At 36.9% G+C, this 18,913-nt stretch overlaps 1 protein-coding gene across 4 annotated transcripts; it reads left to right on the top strand.

Annotated features, from left to right (window-relative positions):
- Nucleotides 1-481: 481 nt before the first annotated feature.
- On the top strand, nt 482-18,651 carry cpeb4a (cytoplasmic polyadenylation element binding protein 4a). Of its 4 annotated transcripts, none has more exons than XM_048175905.1 (10): nt 482-634; nt 2,287-3,467; nt 5,549-5,639; nt 6,718-6,741; nt 10,462-10,638; nt 10,726-10,815; nt 11,046-11,164; nt 11,584-11,698; nt 14,269-14,450; nt 15,705-18,651. In XM_048175905.1, the coding sequence occupies exons 2-10, from the start codon at nt 2,349-2,351 to the stop codon at nt 15,930-15,932; spliced, it is 2,145 nt and encodes a 714-aa protein (XP_048031862.1). In that variant the 5' UTR covers nt 482-634; nt 2,287-2,348; the 3' UTR covers nt 15,933-18,651. The 4 variants fall into 4 exon arrangements, with proteins under 4 accessions (XP_048031862.1, XP_048031860.1, XP_048031864.1 ...); XM_048175903.1 differs by lacking the exon at nt 482-634 and adding an exon at nt 641-1,054; XM_048175907.1 differs by lacking the exon at nt 482-634 and adding an exon at nt 641-1,054 and having other exon boundaries at nt 15,655-15,847.
- Nucleotides 18,652-18,913: the final 262 nt, after the last annotated feature.

Raw genomic sequence — 18,913 nt, 5'->3', positions numbered from 1 at the left:
CCCATCATTAAAAAGATATAGACTGTGTCTACCCATTAATAACAGCAATGTGCAGACTGAATGAATGTGAACAAAAACAAGGCAGGGATCTATCATCCAATATTTCCTCTTAAAACCTGATAGAAAATTAGGCTGTAAAGATGTCTGAAGCATACACTTTCCAGATAAAGAAAATGCTTAAGTTCATATAAGCTCATATTTCACTCTAAACTACAAATGTGACAACATCTATAATGATTAAAAAATAAGATGCTTTTCATTTATAGACCATATGAACACAGTACAGGCACTCAGTAAATGAATTATATATATTTTATATTGTTATATATCTTATTGTTTAGAGAAAGACTTGGTCTAGGCAGCAAATATTTAAACATTTCAAAGACGGTTCTATTAAGTATTTACATTCTGGGCAGGTACAGTCACCCTTCTCTCAGTGATACAAGGTAACTGGTTGAGAAAGAGGTGTGGTTGGAATTCTCCAGTCCAATCAGAGGCCGCGTTTGCTCAAACCTGGGCGGAGATTCTACTATACAAGGGCGGGGTTAAAGACGGAAGTTCAACTGGATTGGTTGGTCGGTTGCAACACTCACAAACCATGGTCATCCGCAGCCCGTCCTTGCAACTTGGAAACGTAAGAAAACCTGTATCATTCTCAATGTAGATTCTGACAAATCTTTAGCAAAGACAACCAAAATGTGTCGAGTGTGAATTGTTGGCCGACGATGACGCGTGATCGTTTTTAGCCGCTGTCTTTATTGTAACGCCGACTGCGATGCACGGTGTCATTAAGTAACCAGAACACGAACGCTGTCGTTTGCAGTGTGGGATCTGAAGTAATTTAGCGTTGCTTATGAAGCAAATGTACCAGAAATCCACCGGCATCACAACCGTAGGATTTAATCGACGCGTCAATGTAAATTTGAGAATTTATAAGGTAAAATTTGGACTGAGGGGGGACCCTATCGCACATAGACTGAAACGTCATCAACATTTTCCTGTATTTAAATGGTTGAGAGAGAGGAGGTCATTGCTGAAATAAGGAAGAACGCCGGTAGGTCAATTGCATTTTCTTGAATCATTTGCGATGACAATGCTTTAAATGCGTGCGTGAAAATCCTCCATCGGCGAGCGTGCTGAATTATTAGATAAGGTGGCCTGTGTCATGATGACTAGTCGTGATGTGTTTAAAGACGACCCCGTTTTGCTTGGAAGATGAAATCAACAATGCACTCCCCATGGCGTTTCTCTTTTCCTCTTGATTTTTATTAAGATTGAAAACAAAGTGCATAAATCCATGGCAAAGGTCGTAAGTGTATATTAGAAAATGCATATGGCCCTGGACCACAAAACCAGTCATAAGGATCAATTTATTTAAAATTGAGATTTATACATCATCTGAAAGCTGAGCTTTCCATTGATGTATGGTTTGTTAGGATGTGGCAGAGATACAACTATTTGAATATCTGGAATCTGGGGTTGCAAAAAAAAATCAAAATATTGAGAAAATCGTCTTTAAAGCAATGCATATCCACTCACAAAAATAATTTTTTTATATATTTATGGTAGGAAGTGTACAAAATATCTTCATGGATCTTTACTTAATAGCCTAATATTTTTTTTTGGTATAAAAGAAAAATCGATCATTTTGAGCCACACAATGTATTGTTGGATATTGCTACAAATATACCCGTGCAACTTATGACTGGTTTTGTGGTCGCATATGAATGTATTAATGCTTGGATGATATGATTCTTTAGCTGTTTAGTATTCTAAATATTTCTCAAAGGTCGTAAGTGTATATTAGAAATTGCATATGGCCCTGGACCACAAAACCAGTCATAAGGATCCATTTTTTTTTTAAATTGAGATTTATAAATCATCTGAAAGCTGAGCTTTCCATTGATGTATGGTTTGCTAGGATGTGGCAGAGATACAACTATTTGAATATCTGGAATCTGGGGGTGCAAAAAAATCAAAATATTGAGAAAATCGCCTTTAAAGCAATGCATATCCACTCACAAAAATAATTTTTTGATATATTTATGGTAGGAAGTGTACAAAATATCTTCATGGAACATGATCTTTACTTAATATCCTAATGTTTTTTGGCATAAAAGAAAAATCGATAATTTTGAGCCACACAATGTATTGTTGGATAATATACCCGTGCAACTTATGACTGGTTTTGTGGTCGCATATGAATGTATTAATGCTTGGATGATATGATTCATTAGCTGTTTAGTATTCTAAATATTTCTCATCTCTCTCTCTCACACACACAAGGGTATTAAGAGAAACTGAGGGAATTACACACAAGTGAAGATTTACACGATTAAGCTACATAAATGGGGGATTACGGCTTTCTGGTTAAAAACAACGCTGCAAACAAATCAGTTTTTCCGGTAAGAGTTCATCCACACCTGCAGCATACGGTCCACCACCAGAACGCTCCTCCAAGCCCTCCAGCTTTCATCAGCAACAACAACACTACCAATGGTGGAAGTGTTGGGTCTGCTTGGCTTTTCCCAGCTGTGACGACCCACTCTAACATGCAAGATGATATTTTGGAGTCTGAGACGTCCAAGGCTTCACAGCCGCAACTGGAGAGTCAGGAAGGACAAGACAAGCAGACACTCTCTCCACCGGGTCACCAAGAAGCACCAGGAATCATATCGGATTTGGACAACACCATGCCAGAGGAGAATCAGTTGGAGAAAGGGACCATGGAGAATGCTAACGGAAAAGAGGCACTGCGGCTCGAATCTCCAGTGTTATCAGGCTTTGACTATCAGGAGACGTCTGGTATTGGTACTTTAGCACAGTCCAGTAGCTCTTCTTCATCGTCCCTTACTGGCTTCAGCAGCTGGTCCACTGCTATACCCCCTAACCCTTCTACCTTGATTGAAGAGGTTGGCTTTTTCAATCAGGCTGCTACTACTAACAATGCTCCTCCTCCGCTGCTATTTCAAAGTTTCTCTCATCACACCAATACAGGATTCGGGGGGAATTTCTCTCACCAGATAGGGCCTCTATCTCAGCACCATCCATCTCATCATCCCCATTTCCAACACCCTCATAATCAGCACCGCAGGTCCTCACCGAGCCCCCATCCGCCTCCCTTTTCCCACCGCAGTGCTGCTTTCAACCAGCTGCCCCATTTGGGAAATAACTTGAGTAAGCCTCCATCACCTTGGGGAAGCTATCAGAGCCCCTCTTCCACCCCGTCTTCAACTTCGTGGAGCCCAGGTGGAGGGTATGGAGGCTGGGGGAGCTCTCAGGGACGGGAGTATAGAAGAGGGCTGAATGGAGGGGTCAATCCCCTCAACTCGATTTCGCCTTTAAAGAAGTCTTTCCCAAATAACCAGACACCAACGCAAAAGTATCCCCGCAACAATTCCGGCTTCAACACTAAACCTTGGATGGAGGATACCATAAATCGCAATGATAGCATCTTTCCATTTCAGGTAACTAAACCTCAGTCTCTCTTAATCGTTAGCTATTGATGTGGGTCAATGACGTGACGTTTTTTTTTTGTTTTGTTTTTTTGTCCAAAGGCCTTAATAATAATAAAAAACAAAGATATGACATCCAAAGTATGTAAGGTAGTACAAATAGATCTCTTTTACTGAATCCAAAAGGTTTTAATTATATTTTGCTACATATAAAGGTATTTTAAAGATTTTAAAGTGTCATTCGGTTTAATCGTCTAAAGGCCAGTACAGCCATTTCATTTGTGATTTAAAATATCTTAAAATGTAAGAAATGTATATATTTTTTACTCTGGCAGGATTTTATAACATCATATATCAAGAAGGTATTAAAATTATGTGTAGAAGTCGTTGTTTTGTTATGAGAAAGAATGTCCGGAAAAAATAATTTCATTGATGTCACTCGGAAAAAACAATATAAAGGGACCATTTTGGATCAAGTCATGCGGTCAGTATCACGTGACATCATTCAGACACCTGCAAAGGACCACATGGTCGTGAAGTAAAGTAACTCTCTTTTAACTATTTGAAAAATTAATATTTTCACTTGCTCATACGCATGTCCCGAAACATCAGGTCATTCGGTGCAACCGCTATAAAACATGGAAAATGTTGTAATATTTTAAAAATTTGTACTAAATATAAAATGTTTGACTGTCCTTTTGCTAGCTAGCTAGATGTCAGCCTGTTAGCACTGTTTGAAAATATCGTCATTCGGTATAACCAAAAGCATCATTTGGTAAAACCGAAATTTTGGTTAAATTAATGACCTTTTTGGTGACAAATTTTGTCCATCTTGTAAAAAAAATGACAAAAGTAGTGTTAATTGATTATTAAAAACCACATAATCTCATTGTTAATGCTTAATGAAACTTCAAAATTAATTATATCTCCATTATGTTTTTTGTTTTGTTTTTTTAAACGCATTTAAAAACCTTATTCGTCAGTAACCCGTGTATTGGGGATGAGATTCTTTCTGCATTTGCTCCCTTTGGCCTAATCTAATCTGATAGTGACAAAGCACTCATGTGCCTGTTTGTTGGATAAATGTGATAGATCAAAGCTTAAATGAGTAATGCAGTGTTCAACTCCGTGTTCAGTTGCTCCACTTCTGCAAGCTGTGATTGTCAATGATATAAAAAGACATGGATGAGTGAGTCAAAATCAGGGGATGGCACACTGCACAAGCAACAGGAGGGGAACTGGAAAGTCTGATACTCGTTTAACCACTCATCATGTTAACACAATTATCAAGATATTAACATTTATAAATATCAGAGAGGGATGTTGCCAAATTTAGTCAAAGAGGCTATTCTGATTCCTTTCATATCTTTCGTAACAGTGGATGATTTGATAAACAATAACTTGTGATTTGAATTTGACTACTTTTAGAATTAGTATTTCTTATCTGGCATTATTTGTGGTAATTGTATGATTTACCTGTTACCAGTGAGAGAACTGTATGTTGTTGTTTGAACCACTCGCTGTTTCACATGCTCAGTGTGTCCTCCCTATTCAGTTTGTAGCCTAATACCAAGAACAGACCTTGTATTGTTTGTAAGGCTTTTTCTGTTGGTAAGCGCAGGATTGTTGTGCTGAAACACCCATGGGTAATAGTGCATTTCATCAAAATAAGTGTTTGTGGTCAATCCAGGCTATGAGGGCACCCTAAATCAGGTGACTACAGACGGCACGTACATTTTTGAATTGTGAAAACATGGGTTCTTTTGCAAGCAAACAGACTTGTTACACAGAGAATTAGGAAGGAATCCTTGATTGACGTATTCATTTATCTAATGGCACTATTGTTGTACACATCAAGTGCCCAACTGTGTCAGTCTCTGTATGTTAATGTGGGCCCTAGCTGGTGGCATGATGAATATCTGCAATTTTACTGATATTCAAGTTCAAAACAAAATTATGCGAATTATGGTGAGTTTCATAAACTGTTAATGTCGCTTAAACAGAACTTTGTCCATATTATTTTATAAAATCCATTTATTGCTTTTAAGACAGAAAGACAAAGTCTAATCACGTCTCCCTTGTCGTTTTTGCAGGAGCGCAGTCGGTCCTTTGATGGTTTCAGCATGCACTCTCTAGAGAACTCTCTGATCGACATCATGAGAGCCGAGCAGGATTCTTTGAAAGGTACATTACTCACTGCCATCATTACAGATCCTGCCTCACATTCTGTCTGAACGAATAAATTGAGTATCTTTTGAAAATAAAAATGATTAATCATTTAAAGTTTTAGGCCAGGCACAGAAAGTCAATTGTCAAGTTTATGACTCAATGTTATTCATAGCAAATGCTCAGTATAGCATACTTAAATGCATTGTATTGATAGCCTTGGTTTACTTGGCTTAATGCTTATATTTGCAGCATCATGCCTGCTTTTATTTTTATTTTTATATATTATTTTTTTTTGGATTCCTTTTTGATATTTTGGGTCTTAATCTGGATTCACGGACAATCTCATCTCAAACACACATTAGTCTCAGTGTGTATGTTGCATCAGGCTTTGCAAAATAAATTTTTTTTGTTCATATTTGCTGTATTATAATGCTTGATTTCCCCAAAACTATTCACCAACCAAAGTAAAAAAAAATACGTTTGTTATTTCCATTCTTGTCATAACCGATATGACAAATAAAAACTGTCCCCTATACTAACATTTTCCTTGCGTTCAAGTAACCCACATACACAACCCAGTTCTATGTTTAGTTTTGAAATATTTTAGGGATTTGTGATGTATTTGCCATAGGATGTGTTTCAGAAAGCACAGCCACAGAATAGGTTGAAAGAAGGGGCATTGAGACGCTCCCAATATATCACCTAAGCTACCTTCAGGATTTGAAGGCTAATCTAGGACAAACACTGGGGAGTTTGACGTGGATTTTGCTCAGAACTGGTTTGGTTGTTTGCACATTGTTACATAATTTATGGTACTTTTTTTAGATCAAGGTGAAGAATTCTTTATAATATAGGATTATATATTTGAATAGCACAATGTGGCAAACCAAATGATCTTTCAGTGTTTGCTTAAGGTTACCTTATGCTTTCTAATACCTGTGGACTTATATGTCTACTAACAGTATGTGCTATTGTGCTTTTAATACAAATATCATCCATTTTTTTTTTTTACCAACAGTGTTTTAGACCAATAGCATCTGATTGCAATTTCTAAGTCTATGCTTAAGTTTATTCTGTCTTATTTCACATGCAGCAAGGAATTACGGGAGGCGACGAGGTAAAGATCTTGGAAGTGTATTTATACTTTGTCTGTTTGTTCACGTAATTCTTCTCAAGTTACAGCATGCCTTTGTGTTCAATTGTGTTGGTTGCCAGGCAAGGTTTCTGTACTCTGTTGTGTTTATAAACTTTGATCTCTCATTGTATTCAAATGTAGATGGGTGTTAATTCAGGGTTCCTTCACATTTTCCATTTCAAAATTCCAGTTTTTCATACTCAAATTCCCAAACCTTGACCATATTTAACATTTAAATGGTTCATACAGCATTATTATTACAAATATTTTTATATTATGAAATTCTTAAAGAAATATCCTACTATTGCAATAAATTGTACTGTTAAAAAAAAAAAAAAAAAAATTATCATAACAGCAATAACATTTGAACCTGTGATAACATGGTGTCCCACAGATGGCACTGCGAGCTCGTGCAGCGCTGTCGGAAGCAATCTGTGCATGAAATAAATGTACAAGTAAACGTAGCATTTTGCAGTTTTAGTAATTGTTTCTCATTTCAATGGAAAAATCACATCCCTGCTGCACATATTCACCTCTGACACATCAGTTTGATACTGTAAAGCACCGTTCACACCAAGAACGATAACTATAACGATATTTGCGTCCACACCTATGAACGGTCTATAACGGTCTGTTTATTCTGCGGCTTCAAAGTGTGTAACGTACATGTTTTTAACCAGCAGATGTCCTCGGCATGCTATGTTTCTAGTGAATAGCTAGTGCGGAGGTCAGCAACCTACGGCTCTTTAGCGCTCCCCTAGTGGCTCCCTGGAGCTTTTTCAAAAATGTATAAAAATGGAAAAATATTTTTTGTTTCATATGGTTTCTGTAGGAGGTATGTTGATAATAACCAGTCTCATGACACAAACATTCTTAACGTTTTCCAATGCTGTAAAAATGTGCATAATAAATATTAAATTTCAACATTTCTGTCAACGAAGATTTGCGTCAGCCTGCGACACGTTTCAGCGCGGCGCAATAGAGAGTATGCATCGACGTCACTTTCCCGTCGAAAGCGCGCTCCCTCAGCTGGACTGAGTGGCAAAAGAACTGCTGCATGACTGGATTTAACAGGGGAAACTGAGAATACGCGAGTAAAACAAACGAATTACACTAAAGGTTGGACTCGAAAGTGTTTCTTACAACTTGTCAAATAAACCTAATCCATGGATATTGACATGCAGCCAGGAGTCGTGTTTCCTGACATTTATATGTGCCCGATTTGACGCCGGGGAAATACATAAAGCAAATCTGCCTGTGAATATTTTATATAACTACAATATAGGTAGGTTTAAATCCGCGTAATCACTTATATCAATGTTATATATATTGTCATATTGTCCAGCCCTAAAACATATAGTTTTATAGTATAGTTTTTGTCAGTGTTTATTTTAAAACACAAAATTATGCAGAATATAAGATGGAAAATATTTAATTGATGATTTGTCAACATAATATATTACAATACAATATATAGGGTATGATTTTACCTTAAAATCCAACAATTTGACACAAAATGATAACTGCAAATCCTTGTTTCTCTGCCTGGAGTCCAGCTGTTTCTGTGAATTGCATCGATCCATTTGCTTATTTTGTTCTGTAGCTTTCAGCAGTTTTTAAATATATACCTCGGGGATACCTCATTATGTATCTGTACCCTACTTAGTCATTTTGATAGTAGGCTAATATAGCTAATATAGCCTGTGTTGCCTTCATATAAGGCTTATATAAGGCTTTTAATTTTTTTGCGGCTCCAGACAGATTTGTTTTGTTTTTTTTGGTCCAATATGGCTCTTTGAACATTTTGGGTTGCCGACCCCTGAGCTAGTGTAATCGATCTAATCTAACAGTGAATTTAGCTGACGAATTCAATATAGTGAATTAAAAGCAACGCCTAGTCTTTTTCACTGCAACTTCAAAGGAAGCAAGGCAATGTTGTCGAAATACCTGAGATAATTTTATGTTGCACTGTTTGCTAGCTTGGTATATATTGTTAATACTTCTCACCATTTATTCCGAGGGTATTTTCTTCAAAGTATCCTTGAAAAGAGGGTTTGACTTGTCAAACAGTGGTGGCTTTTTCTGGACCTCAGCAATTAACTTCTCCGCAATCAAAGTCCCTTTAAGACAAGTCATTTCACTCGGCGGCCATCTTTGAAACGCCTCTCGGGCATCCTGGGCATCATGCAATCTCTTTGAATGGGGAAACATCAAATTCTCCAAAACTGTTTGCCAACCTTACGATTTAAATTTCATATTTGAAACCACTAATGAAATCTAACAACAACCGGCTTATAAATTTAGTTTCTAAACGCTCGAATCATGACAAAAAAAAATATTTTTCAGGCTGGATCAAGCTAATGCGCATGCGCAGACCTAAATGCGCGTCTCTTCGGAGGCGTGCATCTGACTGTTTCTATAGAAACCGGTGATTCTAACGGCCGCTTAAGTGACGCTATGACTTTACCAGTCGGCGATTGGCTCTTATTTAGAAGGCGGGACTTATTCCGCCATATTGCGCGTTACACTTTCTCCCATTCAAAACAATACGAGTGACACGTCTTGTGTTATTCTATAGTCTTTGCCGCAATGTCGACAGCCATTTTAAATGTGTGAGCCCTTAAATTAGAATGGATTCTGATTGGCTGTCAGTGTTTTATTATTCAACAGCTTGAAAAAAAAACATTCTGTAAGTGATCCCAACAATATCGTTTTGGCATTTAGGCCCCGTCCACACAGACACGTTTCTGTGAATACGCACAATTTTTTTTATCGGATAGGCATTTCGTCCACACAGATCCGGCGTTTTCGAAAGGTGAAACCGCTATTTTTTTTTTTTTTTTTTTTTTTTTTTTTTTTTGAAACTGGGTCCCAGAGTGGAAAAATTTGAAAACGGCATCTTTGCGTTATCGTGTGGACGGGGCAGTCCGTAAATTTTCTGAAAATATGTCATCATCACCCCACGTGTCGACCCTAGTCAGATGCGCTAACACCACAAAACAGCACCAACAACAGCAAAAGCAGACTCTACATGCTTCCGTTCGTACTGCAGAAGCTACTGAGCCAAAATAAAGGGTTATTTCGAAGCTTTGCTATAGTTTGTATTCCGCGCACAAGGTTTATGCACATGCTCCAAGTCTTCTTCGCTGCTTTAAGTGCATTTCTGTGACAGAATTACAGCGCCACATAACGGTCTGGCATGTATACTACTTCATTTTGAGTCGTTTCAGTGGTTTCGTGTGGACGCAAAATTTTTTGAGACGAGGAAAAAAAAAGATCGGTTTAGGGTAAGCTCCGGCTTCGTGTGGACGTAGCCTTAGTGAAGTTCAAAAGAGACTCGCTTATGGTAAAGACAAACGTTTTTGCATAATGAAAATGTGCACCTTAAATTCATTCAGTCATAAACTTTTGCTATGAAATCACTCTGCTTGTATGATTAATTTATTTTTAGAGATTCTTAATTTTTATATTTCAGCAAACTGAATAAGGGAAATACTCTGGAAACACTCCATTTTCTCTTTTCCATACTTTTCCAGATCTGGAAATTACTCAAATCAAATTCCATACTTTTCCAAACTGCGTAGGAACTCTGTTAATTGCTTCTCTATGAGATCTACAGCAGCTTTTCTATACATATAAAGGTTTGTTAGGCGACTTCAGCATCAGTTCCACTAAATGGCTTTTGGGGCTCTTGTGTGACAGGTCACTCATCGTTGTTTCCCATGGAGGATGAGCGGAGTTACGGAGAGGATGAGCGGTCTGATCAGAGTCTGAGTGGACTGGGCTCACCACACGGTTTCCCTCACCAGAACGGTGAACGCATTGAGCGATATTCTCGTAAGGTCTTTGTCGGTGGTCTACCTCCAGACATAGACGAAGGTACTACGGGATAAGAAGGGTTGCTCTCCAGGTTTTTTAAAGTGCGCAACAACAAACGCGTCACGTGTATTGTGTATACAATTTCAGATGAGATCACCGCCAGTTTCCGACGCTTTGGACATTTGTTTGTGGACTGGCCTCACAAAGCAGAAAGCAAATCTTATTTTCCACCGAAAGGTGAGTTCATTTGCAAGGACATTTATGAAGAATTGAGTCATGCAGACATCAGCTTCTCATTTTAGCTGATTAATTCTGTAATCCTAAGTAGATGCAAACCATTGTTTAAAGCCAAGCTCAAGATGAATAGCATCAGTGGGCCCTAAGCAAAGGCTACTCGTGAAGGTTACTGAAAGTGACTGCTGGTTGCTTTTTGCATACATACCCTCAGTGAACCCGTTGTCTTCCAGGTTATGCATTCCTCCTGTTTCAAGACGAGAGCTCAGTCCAGGCACTGATTGACGCCTGTATGGAAGAGGACGGGAAGCTCTATCTCTGTGTCTCTAGCCCTACAATCAAAGACAAACCAGTAAGACATAAAATGAAGTTACTAATGTAGGTTCATGAGGAGTCCAATCATTCAGTCCTGTCAATCATCATTACAAGCGTAATGATGTCTTCTAGCATCCCCTTCTCTTCCTCTATTTCTCTTATTATACGTAAAACAATTTTGGGGGTTCGAGCCTCCTTTGAAGACCATAAGCCAAGTTCGTTTACCATTAGCCATCAGGACTGGATGGGCAGGCGACCTCATAAAATGTCTGTTGTTCCTGTCTGATTTTATTTTTAAGCTCTTATGCAAGTCATGAATAATTAGTAGAGCATTTTAAAGTTAAATATAAACCTGAAAGTTGTAACCTGCTCCAACACATAGACCAGTGGAATTTTGTAGAAACACAAAGTGATATTTGCCGTACAGATTCTGTTATGTTAAATGTGTATCTTTAGGTCCAGATACGACCCTGGAATTTGAACGACAGTGACTTTGTGATGGATGGCTCTCAGCCCCTTGACCCCAGGAAAACTATCTTTGTTGGGGGAGTTCCACGACCTCTACGAGCTGGTTTGTTTGGCTTTCAGATAATCCCATGAATTAAAATGTTTTAGCATTTTTCTTTTTAGTTGTCATGGTATAGGTTTTTGCAAAGTGTTGTAAGCACCATCTAGTACATTTTATTCAAGCATGTTGTAGTACAAGTATTGCATTATGCACTTGATGTTTTGAGTATGAGAGTGTTTTTGGGAGCCATTTTTAAATTATTATTTCTATTTATTAGGGGTTCAAGCGCATAGTGCTGAAACTTTAATTGTTAAAATTTCCAAGGATCATCTTTCTCCCCTAAATGCTGGCACAGAAAACCGAAAGACACTTGAAACCTTGAGGGATGAAAATTTTTGGGTGTGTTCATTCGACTGGCTACTCGATGGCGCTATAAAATGGAAAAAAAAAAAACACGAAAACTGCTATAGCTATGCAACATTCAACTGCTTCACTACCATAGTATGATGCATCGTTGAACAAATCAACTAGCTAGTCACGACTGTTTCCTGAAACCGTATTGTCGTTCAGCCACGGTGAACGATGTTATGCATGTGGTGGAGTAATAACTTCTTTAAAGGTGCCCTAGAATTAAATATTGAATTTATATTGGCATAGTTGAATAACAAGTGTTCAGTACATGGAAAAGACATACAGTGAGTTTCAAACTCCATTGTTTCCTCCTTCTTATATAAATCTCATTTGTTTAAAAGACCTCCGAAGAACAGGCGAATCTCAACATAACACCGACTGTTACGTAACAGTCGGGATCATTAATATGTACGCCCCCAATATTTGCATATACCAGCCCATGATCAAGCCATTAGACAAGGGCAGAACATCTGGATGTGCACAGATGAATCATCAGACTAGGTAAGCAAGCAAGAACAATAGCGAAAAATGGCAGATGGAGCAATAATAACTGACATGATCCATAATAACATGATATTTTTAGTGATTTGTGAATTGTCTTTCTAAATGTTTCGTTAGCATGTTGCTAATGTACTGTTAAATGTGGTTAAAGTTACCATCGTTTCTTACTGTATTCACGGAGACGAGAGCCGTCGCTATTTTCATTTTTAAACACTTGCAGTCTGTATAATGCATAAACACAACTTCATTCTTTATAAATCTCTCCAACAGTGTGTAATGTTAGCTTTAGCCACGGAGCACCATCAAACTCATTCAGAATCAAATGTAAACATCCAAATAAATACTATACTTACATGATCCGATTGTATGCAAGCAGTATGCATGACGAACATCTTGTAAAGATCCATTTTGAGGGTTATATTAGCTGTGTAAACTGTGTTTATGCTGTTCAAGGCAAGCGCGAGCTCCGGGGGAGGGGGAGCACGAGAATTAAAGGGCCAGTAGCCCTGAATCGGCTCATTTATAATGATGCCCCAAAATAGGCAGTTAAAAAAAATTAATAAAAAAAAATCTATGGGGTATTTTGAGCTGAAACTTCACAGACACATTCAGGGGACACCTTAGACTTGTATTACATCTTTTAAAAAGAAATTCTAGGGCACCTTTAAATGAATCCGTTTGAGATCGTAATTTATAGCAAAAAAATCTAGCATTAATTCGGACATGGAATCTGAGAACTAATTATCATTTTTCTCAGTTATTTTGCTTTATTTCCAGATTCAATCATAGGCTCATTCTTGCGTACCAGAGCACGTACGCATGTGCTTAAAATCTCTTGACAAACTAAAATATGTAAATGACACTGTACTTGATGTCAGCTTGCTTATTTTGCTCAAGATTTCAAATTAAGTCCACATGTCATTAAAACAAGAAACTATGCTTCTAACCACAGCTCGAGAGCTGTCGTTCCAACTGCACAAGTTTGCGAACGTTCGTTTGAACTATTGTTTTGGGAAACGCCAAATCGTTGAACTGTTTGTAATGACGATGTTAGTTGGCTAACGATGCTTTTGGGAAACGCACACCAATCCTATTGACTTGAAAACTGGTGTCTTTGTCCAATGTGCCATGATGTTCTACAAGGACATTCGCGTTTCTCGAAAAACACAGTCACCGTCGGCCAATTAAATTCGAGCGGCTATCAGACAAGGTTAATAGAAGCTGATTGGAACGAAACTCGCTGGGCCTGTTTGACTCACGCCCCTGGAGGCCTGTGAGAAATGTGAAAGAAATTGGCCACTGGGGGGCACCTTTGCATTTTGATAGGGTGGTATATCACGCGATTTTTCGCACATGCCCACGACATTCATACCATATGGTAGAACTCCTCATTCTGAGCAACTTTGCCTCTAGGACCACTGCTGTCAATTGGGTCGTTCATTAAATATCGGAGATTATTTTAAAAACCTACTTTTGCAAACTAGTCCTGGATTTTTGGCTCAACCTCAAAAACTGTTTAAAAAGCTTTAAAACAGATTTCCTTAGTAAATTGCATGTTTTGGCTGAACATGGTCTTTTATGATCTAGGTGGTAACAGGCTTGCTAAATAATACATAAAACCTTTTTTTACGAGCCCTTAAAGCACTTGAACCCCGTTAATTGCTGCTCGCAGCTATATTATTATTATTATTTTTTTAAATTGATGTGTTGCCCCATGACAGTGGAGCTCGCAATGATTATGGACAGACTGTACGGCGGGGTGTGTTATGCTGGCATTGACACTGACCCTGAGCTGAAGTATCCCAAAGGGGCTGGACGGGTGGCCTTCTCCAATCAACAGAGCTACATTGCTGCTATCAGCGCTCGCTTTGTGCAACTGCAACATGGAGAGATCGATAAACGGGTGAGTGGGGGTTGGAGCTTTAAGCAATGTATATGCAAACTGATATAGTCAATCTCATTTTGCTTCGCTGAACAAAGTTCTTTAGCTCTTCCATATATCAAATGTCAGCACCATGTACTGCAGCGTTTTCGTCTGCAGACATTTTTATATGGCCTGATTCTATAAACTGCTTGATTTTTCTTGCGATGTCTCTGTCTAGATTTTGCGCAGAGAGTGCAATGTGGTTCGCATTTAAAGATCTGCAGTCTAAATTCAACCCATAGTGCAAACTTAAGCTCCAAGTTCTCTAGCCAGTCCCTTTTGAAAGAGTTTATGTCTGGTCCCTGAACTTAACTCTATGTATTATTTAAAATAAACACAGTAAGGTTGTTTAGTTTGGTAATGTCTCTCATGTTAAAGTGTTACTTGCAGTGTAAAAAGAAAAGCCTCTAAAAGAAAAAGCCTGTTTCTGCCACTAAATAAAAAAAATAAAATGGGTAATTGTGACTTTTTATCTTGCAATTGCGATTTTGCTTCTCACAATTTTGACTTTTTTTCTAAGAATTGTTTTTTTTTTTGTTTTTTGTTTTTTAAACTCGCAATTGCATCAGAATTGTGTTAGAAATTTAGTTAATCAGAATTATGTGATTTAAAAACTTGCAATTGTGAAAAAGTCAGAATTGCAACTATATATATCAAAATTCTGACTTTTTTTCTTAGAATTATGAGATATAAACTCAACTCTGAGAAAGTTTTTATATCTCGCAATTCTGACTTTATCATGCAATTCTGACTTTTTTTCTCAAATATGTCTTATAAAGTCAAAATTGCGTGTTATAAATTTAGTTAGTCTGAATTGTGTGATAACTCGCAATTGTGAGGGGGGGTGAAAGTCAGAATTGTGACTATATATTGCAATTCTGACTTTTCTTGCAATCGAGTTATCTCACAAATTCTGACTAACTAAACAATTTATATCATGCAATTCTGACTTTATAACTAGCAATTGTGAGTTTATATCACGCAAGGAAAAAAAATTAAGAATTGTGAGATTAAAAAGTCGCAACTACTACTTTTTTTTTTTTTTTTTTTTTTTTTTTTTATTTAATGGCGGAAACAAGCTTCCATAGAGATCCAATCTACTGTATACTACAATAATGTCAGACTCTTTGCCTTATTTGTTTCAATGGTTTATGTTCCTAATTCTTTTGTTCTTCATGGCCAGGGCCAGCCTTCCTTTACATGTGCTAAGCTAAAAGTGTCTACCTTTCCCAGGTGGAAGTGAAGCCATATGTACTGGATGACCAGCTGTGCGATGAGTGTCAGGGCACGCGTTGTGGGGGCAAGTTTGCTCCGTTCTTCTGTGCTAATGTCACTTGTCTTCAGTACTACTGTGAATACTGCTGGGCAGCCATTCACTCGCGTGCCGGACGGGAGTTTCACAAGCCTTTAGTGAAGGAGGGAGGAGACCGGCCTCGCCACATCTCCTTCCGCTGGAACTGATCTGGGAGGCCAAGGCTGTGCTATTCGTATACATGCACTTTTCATTTTGCTAAGTCCTTTTATTTAGAGTTCTTTTTTTAAGTCTAAAATTGTATTTATTCTTAAGTTTTTAATTTTTTTTTTTTTTTGCAGAAGAGAATGCTAAAAGAAAATGGTGTAATCCTGATTTTTGTTGAAAAGCTACATTGGTGCGCATGAAGACTTGAATGCATTAGATTTAAAAAAAAAAATATAGATGTTTAGCCTGACTTGAATTACTGTTCTATCTTTATTCTCTTGGAGCGTCATCTTCTGTTTGTGATGGGTCATATTTTCACTTGAATTTGTTGAAGGCTATCCACAAAGAGGCTGGAAATGTAAGGGTTCAAGCCTCATTTATATGACTTTAATGTTGAGATTTGCTATTTCACTGACTAATCTTAAATGGTTGCATGACAAATGTGGAATCATAGTTACTCCTTTCAACAAAACACACAGTAACAACTAACAAGAGACTGCAACCTGTTGGATTGGATTATATGGACTGGTTCTAACGTGTAAGGCAAATCTTTGTGATTTAGCCAAAAAAAAAAAAAAAAAAGGATGTAGTTATTAAAATCCTTTTAGAGGTTCTAATCCTAACAATGCTCAAAACACTGAAATATTCAGGATACAAATCCTGAAGCATTCTGTAAAGATTACTATTAAACTACATCCAATTTACCTATTACTTAATCGAGCATAAGACTTAAGGACAACAACTCACAACAGCAGAGAGGCAGTTGTGCTTGATACACAAGTTTTTTTGGTCGGGCAAACCAAAGATGAGCCTTAGAGATGTCCTACTGTTTATGATACATTTGAATATCTAATATATATATAAAGCTTAAAATGATAGAAAGCTTAAAAACACAATTGGTTTTGATGGGTTTAAAAAAAAAAAAAACTGAATTCTATTCACTAGTATGTATGATTCTTGTAATGGTTATAGCAGTAACTTTGGCTCATTTGTCAGGGATTTTGTGCTAAAAGCTAACTCAATGTTGTATTTGCTAATGAGGAAGTACCATGTGTTGCATTGATAGTGTTTTACTGCATGGGTTTTGCCATGGGTTAATCGGTGTTCTAACTGAGCATTGCAGTAGCTGAGCACATTTCAAAGAATTTGAAAAACAAATATTATTTTTTACATGGTCTGCTGATTTTTGTACTGTGTTTTATAGCTAATTATTTTGTCATGGACGTAAAACCATTATGCACTACTTTTCTAAATATTGTTTTTCAAGTCACTTTTTTCCACAAATGGAAAGTCCTTTTGTGATACTTTTTTTTTTTTTTTTCACTTGTTGAATATAGATTTTGTACCTTTTGTTACTAAGAGATCTGGTTAAAATGCAAGCATACCTTAAGGAAAAGAAAAAAGATAATATAATTTTGTTTAGGTTTTTATGTATTTACGTTCTCAAATCCCTAGATTGTCGCATATATATATATATATATATTTAGGTGACTGTATTGTTGAAGCTAATATCTAATATTTGCAAAATGCAAAAGTGTTATTTTCTATCTTAATGGACAAAGTAAATCTAGCATGACACAAATTCCTTAAAATGTGTGGTACATGTAGAAATATATACCTATCCAGTACCTACCCTCTATCAGTTATGAGAATGATGATACCTCCCTCATTATTGGCTGTAGAAAATAAAATAATTAACAATGTAAATTAGAGTAACGTTAGGATGCACCTTGTATCACAATGATGAATGTTCCATATTGAAATATCAATGTTTACTGTTATGTATAATTCTGAGAGGCAACAAGGTTAATTTCTTCATTAGGTACGCATGAGCTAAATTAATAAGGTTTAATTATTTTCACTTGCTTTAACAGTAGTTTTGTTTCAACCCTTTTTCAACATTTTGAGTTATGTACCTTACCCATGCACGAACCGTGCATACCCCACTTTACTGTGTTTACTAGTTGACAAAAAGAAGAGGATGATTTAGTCATATATTGATTCAGGGTTTACTTGAATACACTTTCAAAATATTGACAGTGAGATCTGTGCAATACTTCTTTCCCAGAGACCTAATATAACCACGTATGTGCAAATCCATTACTTTCAACATGTCTCACCTCACAAACTCTCCTTCAGCCATTATAACCTTTATACAGTAAAAAAAAAAAATAAAAAATACCACTGGAATTATAGGTGTTTTTACTTTTATGTATTCACATATTTTCCTACTTGAGTTCATGCTACTGTGATTACAATGTAAATATTAAGTGAATAATGTTTCAACCATTTACTGATATATTTTTAATTGGAATGTAATAATTGTCATTTTGATTATAGTTTTTGATCAGTACACTTATTAGATTTTCTAGTTTTAATAATCACTATATTGTGCTTCATGTCTACAGAAGGATAAGAAAAAAAAATATCAGAAAATTCTCTATGTAACTGCTTATTTAAATTGACATAGTTTATAACTGTATGGGAAGGTGTATTTATCAATAGATTTTTATAAGAGGAACAATTTTTTTGCTATGTCATTTAAAAGTTTTAATTTTTATATTTTACATCCATATGGAGTTTATGTAAAGAAAAATATCATTTAGTCATACATGTGCTTTGGTAGTCGAGTCTTGATTATTTGCGGTTAAATATTTATAACAGAATGCTTCAAGTATTTGTAATGTGAAATGTTGAATGAATAAACTTGATTGCAGGAAATGCTGGGGGTCTTTGTTTTAACCATGAAAGTTAAAATTGAATCCTTTGGATCTGTAATTCATGTTGTGTTTAATTGAACTCAACCTACATAAAATCAAAGTGTTAGGCATCGTCTTTTAACACAGTGCAATAGGAAATGCATGTAAGCTTCTGGCACACTGACTGCGAATGGGGTCAAATCTATTTTTAGCTTGTCTGATACAGCGCATGCTGCCTAAAAGACAGTATTATGATTACGAGGAGGACATCAGGGTGAGGCCTT

This window comes from Megalobrama amblycephala, linkage group LG23 (genome assembly GCF_018812025.1).
Source record: "Megalobrama amblycephala isolate DHTTF-2021 linkage group LG23, ASM1881202v1, whole genome shotgun sequence".
NCBI lineage: Eukaryota > Metazoa > Chordata > Actinopteri > Cypriniformes > Xenocyprididae > Megalobrama > Megalobrama amblycephala.
The sequence above is the reverse complement of the archived record's forward strand: the minus strand, read 5'-3'. Positions and strand labels throughout refer to the sequence as shown.